This window comes from Carettochelys insculpta, chromosome 1 (genome assembly GCF_033958435.1).
Source record: "Carettochelys insculpta isolate YL-2023 chromosome 1, ASM3395843v1, whole genome shotgun sequence".
Lineage (NCBI taxonomy): Eukaryota > Metazoa > Chordata > Testudines > Carettochelyidae > Carettochelys > Carettochelys insculpta.
Genome location: NC_134137.1, coordinates 374,511,704 through 374,533,268, shown reverse-complemented (window position 1 = coordinate 374,533,268; position 21,565 = coordinate 374,511,704). Strand labels below are relative to the sequence as shown.

The following is a 21,565-nucleotide window of genomic DNA, read 5'->3' as shown; positions in this document are numbered from 1 at the left end:
GAGCCGGTTGGTTGTATCCTTGATAGGAGACCCCCCAGGAGTTGAACCCGGCCCTTCTGGCAGGCATCTGGCATTAATAGAAGGGTTACATGAGTATTTTGTTTTTATTTTTTTATCTGTTGTCCCTGCTATATTTGATTTGTTAATGTCTGTTTTCATTATGATATATTGAATTTTTTGTACCATACAATAACTAATATTATGAAATAATCCATTAGTAATGTTCTTCATAGTATGATGTAAAAAAGATGCAGTGTTCCGCAAAGAGTGCCGTGACGTCAGTGTTCCATGACTGGAAAAGTAACAGAGAGGAAGCTGTGCTAGTCTATACACTATCAAAACAAAAAGCGGTCAAGTAGCACTTTAAAGACTAGCAAAATAGTTTATTAGGTGAGCTTTCGTGGGACAGACCCACTTCTTCAGACCATAGCCAGACCAGACCAGACTCAATATTTAAGGCACAGAGAACCAAAAACAGTAAGCAAGGAGGACAAATCAGAAAAAGATAATCAAGGTGAGCAAATCAGAGAGGGGAGGGGTCAGGGTCGGTGGGGAGGGGGGGGAAGGTCAAGAATTAGATTAAGCCAAGTATGCAGACGAGCCCCATAGTGACTCAGAAAGTTCCCATCCCGGTTTAAACCATGTGTTAATGTGCTGAATTTGAATATAAAAGCCAGCTCAGCTGTTTCTCTTTGCGCGAAAGTTTTTTTTCAGTAACAGCCACAGTCTATACCCCAGGAATACCAGTCATGGAACCTTTCCCTGCGACAAAGCCCGCTGCCAGCTTTGTCCACATATCTTCTCTGGAAGTACCATCGTTGGACCTAACCAGGTTACTCACAGAATCACGGGCACTTTCTCATGCTCCTCTACTAACATCATATATGCCATCATATGCCAACAATGCCCAGATGCTTTGTATATTGGACAGACTTCTAACTCCCTTAGACAAAGGGTCAATGGGCACAAAACAGACATAAAAACACTCCAGATCCACAAACCAGTTAGTCAGCATTTTAATGGAATGGGGCATTCTGTCAATGACCTAAAGGTATGTGTGTTTACTGAAAAGGAATTATCGCACTGTTCTGGAAAGGGAAACAGCCGAGCTGGCTTTTATATTCAAATTCGGCACATTAACACATGGTTTAAATCATAACAGAGTAAGCCGTGCTAGTCTATACACTATCAAAACAAAAAGCAGTCAAGTAGCACTTTAAAGACTAGCAAAATAGTTTATCAGGTGAGCTTTCGTCTGGTGTGAAGAAGTGGGTCTGTCCCACGAAAGCTCACCTAATAAACTATTTTACTAGTCTTTAAAGTGCTACTTGACTGCTTTTTCTTTTGATGGTTTAAATCGTGATGGGAACTTTGAGTCACTATAGGGGCTCGTCTGCATACTTGGCTCAATCTAATTCTTGACCTTCCCCCCTGACCCCTCCCCTCTCTGATTTGCTCACCTTGATTATCTTTTTCTGATTTGTCCTCCTTGCTTACTGTTTTTGGTTCCCTATGCCTTAAATATTGAGTCTGTTCTGGTCTGGCTATGGTCTGAAGAAGTGGGTCTGTCCCACGAAAGCGCACCTAATGAACTATTTTGCTAGTCTTTACAGTGCTACTTGACTGCTTTTTGTTTTGATAGTGAAAACAACTGTCATCTTTGAGTGTCAAATTTAAGAATAGAGTTCAATAAAGCCTTAAAGAAAATTTGCTTACTCTTCTTCTTTTTCTGCTTCCTTAAAAAGACAAAACAAAACACCAAACAAATCATTATCCACCCCTACAATATTTTATATTTGTTCAAATTTGCTCAAAATTCCTACAAGAGTGTAAATGGGAGTGTTGAGTGCTGCTCATTTTCCATGGATGGTGTAATTTGAAGTGTGATGGTACACAGTATCTCAGCCATGGCATTGGGTATTTTTGTGAGATTATCTGGTTTCTGGACAAAACTAATGATAGTATGATACTAGTCTCAGAAAGGGTGTCCCTAAATCAGCTTCATAGGAATGAACATGCATATGTTGGTGATAACCAAAAGGAACTTTAAGGGAAACTGACTTTCTGCTCTTTGAAAAAGTGTTTAAGAGGCAACTTCATTAAGACATATCATTCTGTAGGTAGTAGCCTAATGACAAATAGAAAAATGAAGGAACATGAATATGGAGCCCACAAAGCCCAACCTTTTTTTACTTTTTTTTTAAATCAAGCCAATGACAGCTTCTTTAAACACAGCGGCTTGTGAAATACACTTCCAGTAGGTGTAACATATAAATAGAGACTCAGATCTTTAACTTGAAACAATAGAATCCAAAATAGGTGGTTGGGGTGGGAAGGCATACTCCAAAAAGGTAAATGCCGTTTCTACTCTCTTTTTAAAAAAGAAAAAAACAAAACAAAAAAAAAACAAACCACCTGAGACATCTATTTTGACATTTCTTCTCTTTGTGTGAAACAATATTTCTGTAATCTAAAGAACAATTGGTATGTGTTTTGACTGCATCATTGATTGGGTGATAGATTAAATGCGCTGCTGCTGCTAGAATAATTTGGGGGACCTTGGGAAATCACTTAATGGAATTTGGTCCATGTCTGCATAATGTTGCTGGAGTAATTGAAGATGTTGCTTAATAAACTTTATAAAAACTCCCGGTTGGTTGATTCTAACTGCTAGCTGCCTGTCCCTGCCCAGCCCCTCTTAAGCCTTTTCCTTGGGGAAGACTTTTTAATATACTGTAATGCTGGTATCTTTCAAAAAGTGACCCAGGCCAGTGTAATTTATTCTCAGAGGCTCATTTGGTAGCACATACATTCAGTGGAAATTGTGAAGCCTTACTTCCTTTGCTCTTTTTTCTGAAATATCTTTTAAAAACAGTATTTGATATTCCATTATGAGTAGATACTGATTTTTGTGTTTGGCATGAGAATGTATAGCTATATGATATAGCTATAGATACAGATAGCATTTTGTTTTGTTTTTGTTTTTTTTTAAAAGAGGAGTTGATACTGAGCCATCTCCTCACCTTCCTCCCAGCCAATCCTGCATCTGGGTCTGCTGAGGTGCTGATACTCACTATTGGCAAGTACCGGAACAAAACCACTGTATTTGTGCGTGTGTACATATATACAGTGCTGTTTCTGCAGTCCCAGCTGCAGGTTTGGCTGGGGGCGGGGAACAGGTTGTGTACCATCTCCTCTTTGTTTTTTTTTTTGTTTTTTTTTTTTTGTACAAAGGTATGCGCATGTGTATGCGTGCTCACACACACACAGATATGGAGGTTATACTATTTACAAATGCGTTTGCATATACTTATAAAATATACATGCATTTATACAGAAATATCCTTTTGAAGATTTCCATTAATTTTAAGCCCTGTGACATTATATTCTTTAGATATGGGGAATGCTCAGGGACCAGTGTAATGCATATGGAAGTTCAAGAAATAATACTTTTTATTAAAATAGCGCCTTTCATACAATACTCTCAAGCTGTTAAGGCCTTCTTGTGTATGGATAAACTGATGCACTGAGAAGATGTACTGACAGTTCTTGAGCAAGAATTTCTTGCAAAATATCTGCATGCTGTGCAGAGTGTGTGTAAAATAAAATAAAAAAACCTCTGGCATTGATATTGCATATGCAATGAGCTCCAGTATTGTTTTAACATTGTCACAACTACTGTATTCTTTTGATGATGATGTCCATTTGAGCTATTAGGCAATAAATTTCCATTTTAAATTCTTTCATCCTTTTTTATGTAGGTTGAAACAGGATCAGACGTATATACGTGATGAAATTGGTAAAGTTCTGGAGCGGGAGCGGGCTGCCTCAAATGAGCATTTGACTAGAGCTATTCTTAGAGAGAGAGCTGCAACAGAAGAGGAACGCCTGAAGACACAGCATTTTGTAAGTTCAATAAGAATTTTTATATAAACATGAAGGTCTTAAAACAAATGTGTGTGTCCTAAAATTTTTATGCTTGTGGCAAATTCCTCTTAAAAACATAGGAATTACAACATTTTCCTCTTTCACAAATATGATTATTATCAGAAGATTTCTTTTCTCTGCTCTGTTAATATCACGCTCTTTTAAAGGAGCAGCTACTTTAAAACCATCAGGTCCTTTCTGAGAGTCACAAGGATGCCACTTTTTTTGGGCAAAAACCTTTGTGAGGAGAGCATTCATATGTCTTAACTAAGATGCTGGTTCACTTTTAGTATTTGTGTAGGGATTTTGTGATATTAAATTATTAAATATTTTATCACAAATATTTGTGTAAATGTTTGTTTAATAGAGGTACTTTAACAGTGTTACCAGTTAAAAACTTGACTGGTCTTAAATTTTTCAAACATATCAGCACCAACTCCTGAGGCTAGGGCACACATGGAAAAAATATAATGGATGCTCACTAAGGAATTTAAAAAGCAGTCAAATAGCACTTTAAAGACTAGCAAAATAGTTTATTAGGTGAGCTTTCGTGGGACAGACCCACTGGTCTGAAGAAGTGGGTCTGTCCCACGAAAGCTCACCTGATAAACTATTTTGCTAGTCTTTAAAGTGCTACTTGACTGCTTTTTGTTTGATAGTGTATAGACTAGCATGGCTTACTCTCTGTTACTAAGGAATTTAATGGTTAACAGTTAACCCGTATGCGCCACCCTAAACAGCTGAGGCTTATCAGTTGGGGTTAACAAGTAGGGCCTGGAGCAGCCCCAGTGCCTGCTGTGGGCAGGTGACTGCTCTTTCTCTGCAGGCCCACTGGGGGAATTCCAGCCTAAGCAGAGAAACCTTCGTCCGTGGTAGGATGTTTAACTGGTTAACCGACTAAATTTGATTTTACAGGCCTTACTAATACTGACCTTGTTCCTCAGTGGTTCCTAATTATGTGTTCCCCCCTCTTCCTCCCAGCACCTCCTTCTTGCCATGATCATTTTTTCTGGGCATGCAGGAGGTCCTAAGGGAATTGGGGAAGGATTGAGGGTGGGGTCTGCTCAGAAGAGAGTAGAACGGGTCAGGGAGTGAAGAGATGGGATTGAGGGGAACCCATGGGAACGGGGCAGGGCAATGGGCATAGTGAGGTGTTGATGTCCGCAGAAAATTTGGAAAGATGGAAGCTCTGTCCTGAGATATATTTTTCCTGACTTCTTTATACTGGAGACCAAAACAGCATGTTTATATATGTGTGTGTCTTCACATTTTTTTGCTGGCTCGTCCCTACGCTTCAATACCAGCTGAGTAAAAAAAAAAAAAAATTCTGCATTGAATAACTGTTTTACATCAGAGATGATACATTAAAACCTCTCTGAAGAAATCCACATTGTGAAGTACAGCAGTATGTTTTTCTCTGAAAATTGACATCTAGACTGCATCCATTTCAAATCGTTGGATTTATAGCATCCCACATCAATCACTGCTGCTGCCTTTGTAGTTCTCCGGAGCAGTCCCTATGATAATTCTCTGAGGCTTGAAAGCACCATTTTGCCAAATAAATAAATAAAGTATAACCAAAGAATAAATGGATGTTTACATGCTGGAAAAAAAATCCAAGGCTCTATCTTGCAAACTGTTATGTATTTGGTTAACTTCACTCATATTGATGTCAATGGGAATGCACAAGGAATTGTTCCTTTGCGTAGAAATAGATACATGCACAATCTTCAAAAATAACCCTGGAGACTTCAGTTTTCTGAGAACAGTAAAAAGATGGTCAGCCCATGTCTGAGGAGCTAAAAGTGCAGCTAAAGTACACGCATTCATATTCAAGCCATGCAGTGCACATTGCCAGTTAGAGGAGTTTGTCCATGCAAACCTGCTTAGACCAAGAGATTTCTGTTATCCTAGGTGAACAAAGCTTTGGAGCGTGCTTTTTGTGTACCTTTTTGTTTCTCTTATTTGGTTCTGTAATTCATTTATTTATACTGTTGTGAAAGAGAGACATTATGTCTTCTCCATCCAAAACATAAAACAAAATCTGATACCTGCAAGTGGAAAAACGCCTATTTTATCAGGAAATTCTGAACACTGAAGCTTTTCTTATTGCAAATTTAAATAACAGGTCATTTTGCAGAAGTGTCACTTTTCATTATTAGACTTCACTTAGCCTAGAATGCATCAGCCCATCTGCTTGGTGAAACAATCAAGAATTCATTGTTGATTAATTTTATATTTACTGGCTGAAGGGCGAGAATTTTTTTCAGGTGAGATGGAGCTTCAGGAGATGACTCAACGAAAGTGTAATTTGTTAGAGAGCAGGGAATGGAGTCATGAAATGTTTAAAAATCTTATGCAGTCTTTTTTTTAAACTCAAAATATTTTTACCCCACCTCTCTATTTAAAATATTTGAGGTGGCTTGTACAATTTTTTTTAAAAATATAAAGCCTGGCGCCAAAACAGTGTTAAGGTTGGTGACATGTGAATATCCTGTGGAAGAGAATTCTGCAGCTGGTAGCAAAGGCTGAGAGGGCCCTGCTCTGTGTTCATGTTAATATTATTTCCCTGTGTCAGGGGACAGTGAGCAGAGCCTCCACCGCTGACTTCAATCCTCGGGTGGGTTCATATTGGAAAAGACGGTCCTTTAAATACCATGGATCAACCCATTTTGGGTTTATAAGTAATAACCAGTATCTTAAATTATGCACAGAAACATACTGAAAGCCAGTGCAGCTGCCAGAGCACTGGCATAATGTGCTCTTCATAATGAGTATTAAAACTTGGGCAGCCTCATTCTGGACTGGCTAAAGTTTCTGAAGACTCTTTAAAGGCAGCCCCATATAGAGTGCATTACAATAATCCAGTCGAGATGTGACAAAGAGCATGGATCACTGTGGCCAAGTTGTGCTTGTTCAGGAAGGGTTGCTGCTGGCAGATCAGATGAAGCTGCCCAAAAGCGCTGCTAGCCACTGAAGAAATTTGATTTCCAAATGTTGAAAAAGGGTCCAGGAGGACTCCCAAGCTGTGTATGTGTAATCCTGTCTAAAACCAGGTACCGTGTCACATTCTTAAACGCATGGTCTCTTGCTCCACGGGCCCTCAGTCTTATCTGGATGCAACTTCCGCTTATTAGACTTCATCCAGTCCACCACTGCCTCCCAACACAGGTTTAGATCAGTTACTGCCATACTTGGTTCTGGAGTCACAGGGAAATAAATTTGGGTGTCATCCGCATATTGATGGCGCTGTCCTCCAAAATGCATTATGACCTCTCGCAGCAGCTTCGTGTAGATGTTAAACAGCATAGGGGACAATATGGAACCTTGTGACTTCACAGCAGAATTGCAGTGGTGTCACGTAACAGCCCCTTAGTTCCACCTCCTGAAAGTGTCCTGCCAGGTAAGACTGGAACCACTGCAAAACAGTGCCTCCTATACCCAAGTCCCCCAGGTGTTCTGGAAGTATACCATGGTCAATGGTATCAGAAGCCTCTGAGAGGTCCAGGAGAATTAACAGGGATGCACTCCCCTGTCTATCTCCTGTCGTAGGTCTTCCACCAGTGTGACCAAGGTGGTTTTGATTCCAAAACCTGGCCTAAAGCCAGACTGAAATGGGTCTAAATAGTTTGTTTCTTCCAAGAATGCCTGAAGTTGCAATGCCACCCCTCGCTCAAGCACCTTGCCCAAGAATGGAGTGTTAGCAACTGGGCAACAGTTATTCAAATCACGTGGGTCCAGAGAAGGCTTTTCAAGTATGGCTTTATCACTGCCTCTTTGAATGCAGTTAGAACTCTACCAGATCTAAAAGAAGCATTAATAATCTTCCGGACCCAACCAGTGATCCCTTCCCAGCTAGATATAATAAACCAAAAATGGCAGGGGTCAAACTCCTCCAACCACCTTGTCCACAGCCTTGGTCTGCAATAACTGAAGCTGTTCTAAAGAAAAATGACTGAATGGTGGGCTCAAAATATTCTGTACCCCACCTAGATAGCAACCAGAGTTTGTCAGATTGAATGCAAGCAATCTTAGCTTCAAAGTGCTTTGCAAACTGATTAGTGGGAAGCTGAAAGTGCTTCCATTTCATCTTAAGTGCCAGACTGTAACAGCCCCCACACCTCTCAAATGGTTCTGCTGGACGGCTTTGTGCAGATGCAGTGTGGATGGAAAAATCGTTTTTCTTCGCTGTCAGTACAGTGACAGAGTAAGCTCATAATTCAGCTCTAACCTGCAATCAGTAAGACTCAGCTCTGGTTCTCCTCCAGCAACATTCTAGTTGTTGCACAGATTGTTTTGCTGCCATCAGCTCCCCAAAGAACCAGTAAACTAATTTGGTTCGACTATCTCAAAGAGGGCGCTGAGGAGCAATCATGTCAACTGCTCAGGCTACCTCAGTGTTCCATATATTAACTAGGGAATCAACAGGACCATTTGCCATAATATCTGAGTAATCTCTCAGGGACCTCAAGAAGCTCTCCAGGTCCATCAGCCTCTGAGGTCAAACCATCTTAATCAGACCCCCGCCTCTGCAGGGGGGTAGGTCAGCAGTCTAAATTTGACAATCCCCCATGACAGAGGGAGTGTAACCACATCCCTTATCCCAAGAATTCTTTCACCCTGAGTCCAAAAGACCAAATTGAGCATATGACCCACAACATGTGGAGACGTTTACGTCTTGGGACAGTTCTGACATCATAATATCCATAACATCTCTGGTTGGACCAGACAGGACAGCCTTGGTGTGAATATTAAAATCCAAGACGACAATAGCCTTGGGGTCCTCAATGTCACGTCTAAGACGACCTTGGACAGCTCAAGCAGAACATCTGCCATAAAACAAGGTGGACAGTATGCAAATAGAACACCCAACCTACCTTGGGCACCCAAAAGCAGGTACAAGCCCACAAATTTAACACTTTGTTGAACCAAGGCCCTGGTCAGTGAGATGCTATCCTGATAGATAATTGCCACTCCCGCCCCCCGACCATTGAGCCATGGCTGGTGCTGTCCCGAGAACCCTGCCAGGCACCATAGGGAAAAATCAACATCTCCCTCCACTCCCAGCCAAATCTCAGGAATACAAGCCAAGCCAGCACCTTCATCCATGACTAAATCATGCATAATAGTTGTCTAGTGGGATACGGATCTGGCATTCAGCAACAGCACCCTTAAGACTGACGGCTAGGTGTGAATGTTCCCAGAATTATTGAGGCTGGGAACAGAACCAGAACAAGGAATTGTATACAACTGTTGAAACCCCATTCCTTTTGGCTGGCCAGTCCTGATATTACTACCCAATCTCCCCCTACCTGTTACAACTGCCACAGTGCTAGCTAAACCTTTCCTCTTAGCCACCCCATCTGTGCTGAAACACGTAACGAAAAAAATAAACACAACCCTTCCTTATGGTGGTGAGGGCACCATTGCCTGGAATTGAGCATGGTCCTATGTGTACATGTGCCTTGCACATAGAGGCAGCCTATCCAATTGTCTGTGGCAAAGATTTTGTGCTTGGGAACAGATGTCAGCTCTCTGAATTCTCTGTCAGATGTCAACTTGGCCATTTTTCACACTTTATTAAGAAACAAAGCATCAATTGAGCGCTGTATTAATTTTCTGATAACCTAGTTGGGTCTACATACTATATCAGTAAATCTAAATATATGTAAACTGTGTAAATGTGTGGCTATGGGCAGCCTGACACATTGTGAGGTACCAAATAATACTCACTGGCCTTTAAGTTTTAATTTAAACCTCAGTATTCTTTTGCTGCTCGTTTTACTCTCTTGGTTTCTTCTCACACCGCCTATTTAAATGTTGCTTTTATCATTCATCCAAATTAATTTAATATTAAAGGAGAAGATCACATTGACATGTCTGGTGTAGTCACATGAACATGTCTGACACTATACAAATAGTTTAACATTTTAGTCTTGATTGGGAGTGTAAGATCCCTGGGACAAGTCTTTTCATTTTATTTGTAAAGCACTGCACATACCAATGATGCTATTGCTCATCCTTTATTGTTTTAATAGTGTAAAGAAACCATAAATATAGTGGTTTGGGTACCGGCAATCAAGTTCTTTCCCCAGTGTTTTTAGCCATTTTGGTTGAGGCACCCTTCTCATAGGATTAAGCCCATTGATATCTTTTTCCCTCACAGACTGAAGGAATACCAGGGGTGTTCATCTGTACCCATGCTATACATTTTAATCATATTCAGCACAATTCTCAATTTGCATATGACCAAGCAGCCTGAGATAAGCATTCCCCTTTCCTCCCCTCTCCTCCTTGTCCCCTAATCCTCCAGGAGTATGGACAGATCCTGGCTGGGTTGCTTCATGATGCTTCTCATGATGCTTGGCAGCTACTTTTGCTGCTTCAGAGAAAGTTTCTCTTTTCTCTCCTCCAGTCAAGTGGTGGCTGATGGGGCCACCTGTAAACAAACATAATACTTGCCTGCGCCACAGGGTTAGTATGATCGATCTTGTTCACATTTGAAAAATGCTGAGCAAGTGCTAAATCTAGTTGCTATAGATCCCTTTGGCAGTCTCTTCCGAACTTCAGTGGTCTGCATTGAAAGCTATTCATGCCTAGCCTACACCTGTCTTTCTTTAGTGCAATATTGTTAATTATTGCAAATGTTCAAAACTCATGAGTCAGGCTCACTAAAAACCATGGGATCATGTAAAAATAACAGATTTGTTATTTGTAATTGCCTTCAGCTTTTTAAACCTTTAGGCTACATCTGCATGGGAAGCTTCTGTAGACAAAACTGGGCTTTTTCCACAAAACTCATTGAGTGTTTGCATGGTTACAGTGCTCTGTCAAGAGTGGTATAGCTCAGTGGTATGAGCATTGGCCTGCTAAACCCAGGGTTGTGAGCTCAATCCTTGAGGGGGCTATTCAGGATCTGGGGCAAGATAGATTTAAAAAAAAAAAAAAAAAGGGATGGTGCTTGGTCCTGCCAAGAGGGCAGCAGGCTGGACTAGATGACTTGCTGAGGTCCCTTCCATCTCTATGAGATGTGTATCTCCATATATTTCTTTATTTCATTCTGGACATCTAAATACAAAAAGAAGAAGAGGAGGAAAGAGAAATAGCCAAAAAATACCCTTTTTGTTTGGTTTTTATCTTGTCATTCCCTCATCTGTTCCCCAGTGGTTGGTGTTTCTAAAGAAAGGCTTAATTGCCTATTTTATGTTTTAATCTCAAAAAGACTTAGCTTTGGTATTGGTATTGTCTTTGCTGGCAAGTGCTTTTTTTGTTCGGGTCCCAGTGTAATGGTTTGGGATGCTCTGAGAATTCTAAATTAGCATTCTTAGTAGCACACTTCTGATCATGTGAAAATTTTTCTTTTTAGAGGCTTATGTTGTTTTAAAAACGTTTTCTTCATTTCAAAGTTGTGTGAAGTGGAAATGGGCTCCTGCTTGTTGTGTGGTTTTAAATGTGGCATCTTCGCCAGAAATAGCTTATTGGCGTTCTGATTACGTGAATCATGAGCGTCATGGTGAGATAGGGAAAGTATGCAGAAAAAGAAATATAAATTACTAAAGTGCATATTTCCATTTCCTTATAATGGAAATACTGGCATTTACTATTAACATAGGTGCTTCACTATCTGGACTATAATGAACGATCATTAAGGCCTTCCGTACTGGAAAACTGTTTTATTGAGCTGCCAGTGACGTTGTAGTCTCATTTCTTCTTGAAGAGCAAAGAAATATTGTTTTGTCCATTTGCTTTAACCATAACATTAAAGGATGATTATCATTGTCATTCTGGAGCTCAGCCCACATTTTATATATATAAGTTGCCCTTCAGAATTGTCCCAATATTAAAATGGGAACAGTTGTCACTTAATTAAACTTTGTTTAAATGTTTTAATGTCTTCACACTAAAAAATCTCTAATCATTTTTCTTTGTTTAAAAATATATTATATATGGTAGAAGAAAACCCACTTTAATTAAAAATAATCATTTTGCACTTTGAGTGCACTATCTAGTGTTTTGGGTATTTTTGCCCAGCAAAACCACATGAGAGATATATAGTGCTTCTCCTTTTACTCAAGACACTGAAATCAATAGGCCAAAAACTTCACTTGATTTATGAGCACTGAGGTTGGTGGAGTAACGTTATTAATGAATTTGAACCATTATCACAAAAGTATACGTTTTATTTAAACAGAATATCTTTCTCTTGTGCAGCTTGACTATTAAAATGTTCTGTATTTCATACTTGGGTGAATCCTCCAATCATACAACTTTCTGTGCTATGAACATTTGCCTACGTGGTCTGTTTGTTTTACCTTTCTTCAACTTGTTACCTTTACTAAGAGTAGATTCTCTGTTTTCCATAAAGGTATTTTTCGCTGATCCTTTTTGCTCCTTCCTAAGAGTACTATACTAACCATATATCAGGGGAATGTGACTAGAAAACACCAGAGGGCAGATATACCCAGTGAGGTAAGGTTTTTGTCTGCAAGAGAACAGATGTCTGTTTACAAACGAGTGTTTATTGCATACCTCATTTATCCCATTCATCATTTTAATAGAAAAATGAGTCTCTGTAGATGCATATTTCAGAATTTGAAGTAAGCTACATAGCCCAAAGCAGAATGTGATTACTTATTGTAGACAGGATGAAGCTATTTTTTAAAGTATGATCAGTGACAATAATTTATGATTACTTACAACATAGTACAAATAAAGGCTCTTAGCAGTGGTCAGAGTGGAAAATCAGATCAGGTTTGGAAAGAATACAGGGCAACACTAGTAACTGGTTTTGTGTTACAGTCTCCTTCCCTCGCCCCCATGGGCTACCATTGCCAAGGGAGTGTGGCGCATCACTTCTGGGGTAGGCGGCCCTGGCTAATTGCAGTGATGAGAAGTGGGGCCCAATGTAAAAGTTTACTCTCCTCTGCCCAAGGAGAATGCCATCTCAACATGCTGTGTGTGGGGTGGAGTACATATACGGTTTGTTTTTTGAGGAGAGACTGACAGAGTACCTTGGGAAAAAGGGAAAATCTGGGATGAGGATGTGAAAAATTGTTCTAGCTAGCGATAGGAGAGGATATGAAGTGTCGAGTGTTCCAGAGAAGACTCCACTGTGGATAAGCATGGCATGGCTTTCAAATGAGAGCTGTCATGAAGCTGGAACTGCATTACTTGCTGCTTTTGCAAGGAGGCATCTCACACATTTTATTATCAAGTGCTTTTGGGAGGTGGTACTAGTGACACATTCCCAAGCATACCATACTGTACTCTATATAGTCATAATATATTCCCTGCTAAAACTGTCAATGCCTTGTGGTTAAAAAAAATATCCTTTCACTTTGGATAATGAAAGAGTTTAGAGAAAATAATCAGCTCTCTAGAGTTTAAAGGTCTTTCACGTAGCAGTGCACTCAGTGAACTGGTAACTAGAAGATGAGCATCTGTCTCAGGGGTCTGCAACTGGAATCACGAGAAGAGCCATTTTTTCAAATTCAGTTAGAAAATCATTCCTTCAAGAGCCGCAGTGCACATGAGTACAAGACGGTCCTTAATAAATAACGTCAAACTGTACTGTTTATCACCCCTGTTTTCAGAGCAGTGCACAAACAATGATTTGTGCCAGTTATAGAGTTATTACTCCCATCTCCAGGCTTTACCTGCCTCAGCCCCCAAATCCTCCTCCTATCCCCAGGCTTTACACCCGCATGCTGCAAACCCGCCCCCGCATCACCAGGATTAATGCCCCTGAGCCTCAAGCTACTTCCAGCTGCCCCCAGGCTTAACCCCCTCCCCAAGTCCTTCCCTCCCCAGGCTTAACTGACCTCAGTGCATAGTTCTGCCATGGGCACTACCTCCCCCAGCTCTTCCCCACTGTTGCTGATGCCACCTTCTTCTTGGGGTAGCTCTGGCCTGGGCAGGCTCAGCCACCCTTCCCCGCAGCTTTCATGCTGGCTTAGACTTCTGCCTGTGTGGGGAGGCTCCCTGCCCTGCTGGCTTTCCCTTCTGGGCTCCCTGCCTAGCTGCAGCTGATGGCTGAGTGTCTCTGGCTACTGTTCCTTAAACAACAAAAAATTCAGTTTGTTCCATGTCGCGCAGCTGAATTTAGTTTTTTGTTTAAGCGGCAGTGGCAGCAACCTTCAGAGCTTCATGTGGAGTCAGCGGTGGCAGCTCTCGGAGCCACAAGTGACCCCTCAAAGCCTCATGCAGCTCCATAGGTTGCCAACCCCTGATCTATCTCATTCCACGTTGACCTGGAAAAACGAAAATACACTAGAAAACTTAATGGTATCATTTTTCTAAGGCTATCTTTTCCACCATGATTTTCACCCCTAGCTTTCTGCTAATTTAGCATGAAAGCAGCAGTTGGAGTACACTGTGGAGTCAGAAATGAGAATCCTGTTGAAAACGGATCCTCAGGTAATCAGAACTATGGGTGACTATTTTTCCTTTTATTTCATTAACTCATATCTCTTGTCTGTATCCTTATAATACCTCTTCTTCCTTGACAACATTTTAAAGATCAAAACTGTTCTCCACTCTATTGCAACTATTCTTGCTGCTACTGCTAGTGTAGAATCTCATTTTCTGTTTTGATTGTTGGAACCACTTCTTCAATTCTTTCCATGACACCTTCATAACCCCTCTGTAGTGTGTACTAAAAAGCAGCTACTAAGGTCATGTATTCATAGTTTGTCTGACCATGTGATCCTTCTTCCTTTTAATCTCTCTTCTGTCTTCTCCTTCTCAACTCCATCAAGTTTTAGCTTCAGTCCATCATTGCCTTCCACAGAATTCCTCCTCTTCCTCCCCACTACGTGGATTTGTGTCTCAGCATGTTCCCCTGCACTCCATTTTTCTCCCACAGTTGTTTTTGTACTGCTTCTGTATATAAAATGTTATTGTCTGAACCCTTTCAGTGTCCCTCTTTATCCCTTTTAAATACTGCCCATAGCACCACTTGTGCTGTTGCACGTACAAGTAAAGAGCTAACTGTCAACATATTTTAAAAAAATCAACAAAATCCATTATGCTAGTGCTAATTTTCATTTGAACAAACCCAGTCAGGCTGATGCTGCCCTTCACCTTCCTTTTCTTCTCCCTCAGTATTCCATATCTGCAACATCATCTTTCTGTGCTGTGTACCTCTAATTTTGCCTCATGACATATTATCTATATGTTTTCAGTTAGGGCCCATGTGTTTTTATCTGCTTTTGAGGGGCGAGGGAGAGGGCATCTAGCTCATTCTTCAGTGAAGCTAAAGGAATAAGCAACACTTTTTCCCTCTTTCCCCCTAAAATAAGTCATCAATGGGCAAATGATGATCAGTATTTTCTTTCTCATGATCTTGGGTTCAGGAATTGAGTTTTCCTAGCCATATGTATTTGGTAACACATGGTTTTCTTGTCTGGGCATGATTTGTGTCTGTCTGTTGTAGAAATGTTTAAAACATACATGTAAAATTACATTATTAAGTGGTAGACAGTTTTTTTCCTGAGAGCGTTAAATAGTAAAGCTAATTTAAAATTCCCTGTAAATGTGGCTACATTTCCTGATGCAGATTGTAATCCCCCTACGATTTATCATTTGAAATTTTTACTAGTTAAATAGTTGGTTTGTTTAAATTCCCCTTTTGGGTTGTCTTTGAAATAAGATGAGTCAGCTGCTGCCCTCTCTTTTATCCATTGAGGACAGCTATGACATCCGTTGAGACAATAGAACTTTCTTCTTCATGAAGCAATAAAAACATTATTTTTTCCAGTTTTTATATTTTGTGCATTTGACACCAATTTGTGTATAGTTGGTTTACTTATTTCCCCTGCATAACCTTTTCCATGTTTGTTGCTATTAGAAAGATCCCCAGGTAGGAAAACGAAAATAGTGAAATGGAATTGTAAAATCCCCATAACGGACAGGTGTCTTGGTGGGCTCCTATATGACATAAGAACATATTCATTATCTAAAAATTGTTTGGATGTTGAATTGACTTCTTTTAATCTAAGCAATGCTTAAAGAGAGTGTAGCTTCTGTTCTTAATTTTTCACTAGTACCCATCTCCACGATAGGGCGAGAAAAATAAAGTTAAGTGAGGTTTTATTCCAGCATTCAGCTCATGCAGCACTTAAATCTTGCAGTTCCGTTCACTTGTTCTTTCTGCGGAATTCAAATTAAATTAATTTTTAATTTGTAGCATAATACTCTTCTTTTGCTTCCCTCATACATGAACTGATTTGTTCTTGCTTCAACTTTTTATTGAATTGCTAATAGATGTACTCTGTTGTCTCTTCAAATGAATGCCATCACTCCCTGTCATGCACAGGCAACATGAAAACTTATTGATCCTTTATATGTACATTTTGCTTTTTCTTGAGGGACTCAATACATTAGAAAGAGGCTAGATCTATTTCTGCCCCCCGGACATCATAAAGGAACAAGTTTTAAATAACGTTCTTTAGCTTTCAGCACAGTCCATGTGAGTAAGTATTCTCTCCCCTTCTCCTCTGCTTGATTACTTCTGGGCCTTTGGAGTTTGTATACCCTGCCAGTTGTGTCACACAACAAAAATGGAATCAAAAAATTGTCACGTTTTTGTCCTTGTAAGTGACACGGTATGAATGCATGCAATAGATTAAAACATGTTCCCCTGACAGAAATCTATAAATGTAACAAAGTTTCCTCAAATTTGACAAAATAACTTGCCACGTCTTAGGAGTCATGTTCTAATTTTGAAATATATTTGTTTTAGACTGGGTTCCTATTTTGGCTTGACATAATTTTCTCCCAGAATACATTGGTTATATTATTCGTAGGGTTGAAATACAAGTTATGAGAAGGAAGATTAATTTATCATGCAAGAAGTAAAAACAGTTTTGAGTTGCATAACAAATAATTGAGCAGTAAATGAAAAATCATTAATTCAGAAAAGCACTAAAATAATTGTTCATGGTCCAGTGTGGAGATTCTGATTGATGCACCACTTGGGAGTATGTGCCTGCATTATAAAATGAACAAAATTGGAACAAAGATTTCTTGCCCACTGCATAACATGAAAGTTGTGCAGCCATATAAGCGACCATGATGGTAGTAGACAGATGGCCTGAGATTAAGGCCTTCTGTCAGAAGCCTGTCACCTGGACTAAAGTAGGAGTGAAAACATTACTGATGCTCACAACTTAATTTTATTTTATAAGAGGAAGGCGCGGCTCACAGAATCTGGCAAGTAGAGGGCTGATTTTCATAGAATCATAGAATAACAGAACTAGACGAAACCTTGAGAAGTCATCAGTCCCCGTGCCCTGTACTCACAGCAGGAGCAAGCACCATCTAGGCCATCTCTGGCAGGTGTTTGTGTAACTTGCTCAATTTATTCCGGTACTTAACCACTCTGACAGTTAAGAAATTTTTCCTAATATCCTCCCTTGCTGAAACTTAAGCCCATTGCTTCTTGTCCTATCATCAGAGGTTAAGGATATATAATATATGTTATAGAAATATACACTCCCAATAAGTGTTTAGGAACTCACATGAACACATTCTAGAAGCATAGTACTAGAGCATCTTGATATCTTGCACATTTCCCAATGATAATGAGAGACTGCTGACTCACCTTAAAGATAAGGTCAGAATGATGACGTGATGGATAGACGTGATTTGATTGAACCAACATGCACGAGGTAATAGGCAGCCCCTGGGTACATCAGGAGCTGGCATCCAGATTCGTCGAGGGTGACACCTCGATACATCAGAGAGACAATATGTAGCTTTTGTTCTGAGTCAGTGTATTTAAAAGAATAATAAATAAATCCGAGAGGGAGAGTCTTTGGCTGGCCTAGGTGGGGTGGCCAACTCATGGCTCTTTGAGCCTTTAAATGCAGAGCTGCATGCTGGGAGTGCTGCCCACTTCCTCTGCACACACACCCTGCTGTTTGGTGGGATAAGTGCATGGCAGTGGCAGCTACAGTGAGTTGCCCACTTGGAATTAAAATGGGGGAGTGTGGCACTGAGGGTACCTGGCTCTGAGGAAAGGCATTCATTTAGAGTGGGGGAGGGTTGGGGGAGCCTGTCTCTGGGGGACCAGGAGGGCATTCATTTACAGCAGGGAGGGCTGGGGATGCTTGACTCTGGGGGAGGGCTTTGAGTCACATATTAGATATTTATTTTTATGTAACTATATCTCAATCTATATTTTATATGTCTGGATCTAGATATATAAAATACACATATTTTGCACTCTATACACCAGTATTTTGGCTGTTTGTCTCTAACTGGTTGGTCACCTCTGGCCTAGGGGATAATGGAAAGTCCTGCCTGCCATTAATTGAGCTATTCCAGGAGGATGTGGGATGAGGCTGGGATTTTTGCTCCCAGAAGGTGGGTGATTCTTTTGGCCTTTTGGAAAGGGATGAATTACCTCTGCATGCTTGATTAAAGGATAGCAACCTTTTTGTGGAGTGGTTTGAAATTTTATTTCCCCTACGTCAGTAATTCATTATATCAAGCAGTAAGGGCCGGTCTACTCTAGAACTGAAAGTCTGTCTTTAGATATGCAATTCCAGCTTCAACAGTTGCATAGCTGGAATTGATGTATCGAAGATCAGTTTACCAGGCTGTCGACACAGAGGGATCACAAAGGGAGAAACTTGCTTGTCAGCCTCCCTTACTCCTTGCAATAATGAGGAGTAGTGGGGTTGACTGTTGAGCCCTGATGGTTTGATTTAGCACATCCCTGGTAGGCATGCTAAATTGAACCCTGGAAGATCCATCCTGAACAGGTCGATCTTCTGGTAAGTGTAGACGTACCCTAAGGTCCACCTTACATTATCCTGTCGCTACATAACTACTTTCAGCAGTGATAAATAAGCATATGAGTAGCATGTTTTAAGAATTGTTAGTTGTTCAAGAGTTTGTGATTGGCAAGTTCACACCTCTGAACTATTTGCTATTGTGCTAAGGAACACCAACACTTTCTGTTGAAAATGAGCTTCTCCACAAAACATTTTTCAAGATGAACATTGAAGAAACTTTTTGAAATATTATTTTTCTTTAATGAAATCTTATTCAGCAGTACATCACAAGTCTGGACTGGGGGGTGAACTGCATCACAGATTTTTCTGCCCTGGATGTAGTATGATATTGAAGTAACTTGTCTGACCTTTGGCATTAATACACTAAAGAACAACAATCCTTTCATCCTGCCTATTCATAGAATGATGTTGACTAGAGATTTCTTTATATACTTTTGCAGGCTGATATTTGGTGTTGTGGCAATTAACTGTAAAGTTGGAGTTTGTGTATGAAAGAGATCATCTGTATCAAAGTAAATGTGAAATCTTTTCTCAGTATTTAATATTTATAATAAGAGAAGGGGAGTTGGAAAAAGGATCTCTATTCGCACACTGATACTCTTCGTTTTTCCCCTCTAGGTACATTTTAAGCATAAGTAATGTCTGTTTTTTTGGCTTGGATTCTTTTTTTTTTAAATGTGACTTATCCCTGCTGTTTTAAGCAATAGATCTTATTTAATATGTAGTTATAAAGTTGCATTTTTTAATCTGAGGCAGGAAGGTTTCAGATGTGGGTGACCTATAAAAAAGAAGCAGTCAAGTAGCACTTTAAAGACTAACAAAATAATTTATTAGGTGATGAGCTTTCGCGAGACAGACCCAGTTCTTCAGATCATAGCCATACGAGAACAGATGCAGTATATAAAGCACAGAGATCCAAAAATTATCAAGGTTGACAAATCAGAAAAAATATTCTAGTTTGTCAACCTTGATGACAATTTTTGGACCTCTGTGCTTTATTGCTCCCTCTTACCATTATAAATTTGAGGCCTTTGGTTGTCTTGTTTCTGCTGGGACACTATTAGACAACAGGAATGGCCAGTTTAAGATGTCTGAGTTTGAAAAGTACGTGGGGTTGTGTCTTTCACAAAGATAGCATTTTTCCCAAGTGTGTGTCAAACATTTGAGTTAAACAGATGTTAACAACAAGTTTCCAACTCTCTGATAAATACCTAATTATATAATTACTATGAGTATTATGATTTTGTATTTGCTTGTATAGTGTCTCAAAATGTGCTTTGGGTATGTTGAGCAAATAGAATGACCTAATACCTTTCATGAAGAATTTTCGATCTGAAACTTTAGAAAAGAGAAAGTCAGTGTAGTAAGATGAAGGCCTAAGCCCATGCAGTACAAGCCTGGTTTGAGGCCTGAGGCCTAGCAACAGTGGCCACAAAATGGCTAACCTGTGAGCAAGAGGCAGGCATCTACTGACAGAACTTGGCTCAGACAGGGCTGAGTGTACAAAACACTAATTGGTAATCGGTCCAGGTGCAGAACAGTAATTATTCTAGTTCATACGATGAAATAACAAGGTACCAGCAGCACATTAAATAAGACATCAGTACCTGCTCCTCACAGATGCAGACCCAGGTTCAGGAAGGAGTAAATTGATAGCATGATGGATAAGAGATGATCTAACCAAGCTATGAGGTACAGGGTGATTGGTGGTATGTAAGTAGCATCAGAGGGTGGCAACCTGATATGTTAGCAGTGAGATGTGCTTTGTTTGTACCTGTGTATAATGAGGTGTCTTTAGGGGGGCATCTTTGCCTGACGTAGGGGGGCAGTGGAATTCCCACCAACTGCGTCAGTCCATTACTTTACTGATCCACTGCAGCATACTTGGCAATTGTTATTTGCATCTTGCTAGGCAATAAACCGTGGCCGGACACCTTCAATCCTCACCTGGTCTGTGGTCTTTAGGGAATCTCATTTGGCCCGCATCGTTGAACACACACACAAGCAGCCTTCTGGTTATCATTGACGGAGCAAAAAGCTCATGAGGACACAATGGTAGTAAATCCTCTGGATTACTGTTAGTAACAGAAGAATGGGACTGGGGGAAGAGAGGACAAGGCTTTGTAAAAAATTAATTTACAAACTAATTTGTTCAAATTTCAATCTCTTGTCATGCCATAATCCCACTACTTCTCCAGGGAAGTCAGAATGCACATATACTACATGGTAGCGGTCATATAAGAATCTAGGTTGGTAGATGTTTGTATTACTTAAAAAAAAAAACAACAAAAAAAAACTGTTTTTCTGGTGGGGGGAATTTAAGACCACCTTTATAAAGATGCTGAGGAAGGATCTGTAAAGGGAAAAGCACATCTTTAAATTTTATTCTGCAATATGTGCCTGCTCTAAACGTGGATTTTTTTTACCTACTTATTTGTGCAGCTATTTTCAGTCCACAGCCTAAGGGTTAATAGTTTGAAGGTGTTATTTATTGTAATAAAATGTCTCTTAATAGTACAAATCTCAAAATGCTGAGGGGTGCTGTTTAATTTATCCATCCCCTATAGTGTAGTCTGTTGTCCCTGTCTGGCCTATCTGGGCTATTACTATGTATTATTAGCACACTCCCTGGAAATATAATGGCAGTTGAGAAAGAAGCGTTTCACCTTTGTGTGTGTAGAATTACTAGCTGTTGATAGCAATGAAGAGTCCTGTGGCACCTTATAGACTAACAGAAAAGTTTTGAGCATGAGCTTTCGTGAGCACAGACTCACTTCTTCAGATGTTGATGACTTACCTCTTGTTCTTGAAGCTCTGCGTCTATATTTGCTTCATGG

The 21,565-nt window shown here is 40.1% G+C and overlaps 1 protein-coding gene across 2 annotated transcripts in view; it reads left to right on the top strand.

Moving 5' to 3' along the window:
- Positions 1–21,565, top strand: part of CHCHD3 (coiled-coil-helix-coiled-coil-helix domain containing 3) — a 302,128-nt gene that overhangs the window by 108,645 nt on the left and 171,918 nt on the right. For both annotated transcript variants that reach the window (XM_074975750.1, XM_074975741.1), the window contains exon 4: positions 3,762–3,906. In XM_074975750.1, coding sequence (XP_074831851.1) covers positions 3,762–3,906 — 145 coding nt within the window. The remainder of the gene's footprint in view (positions 1–3,761; positions 3,907–21,565) is intronic.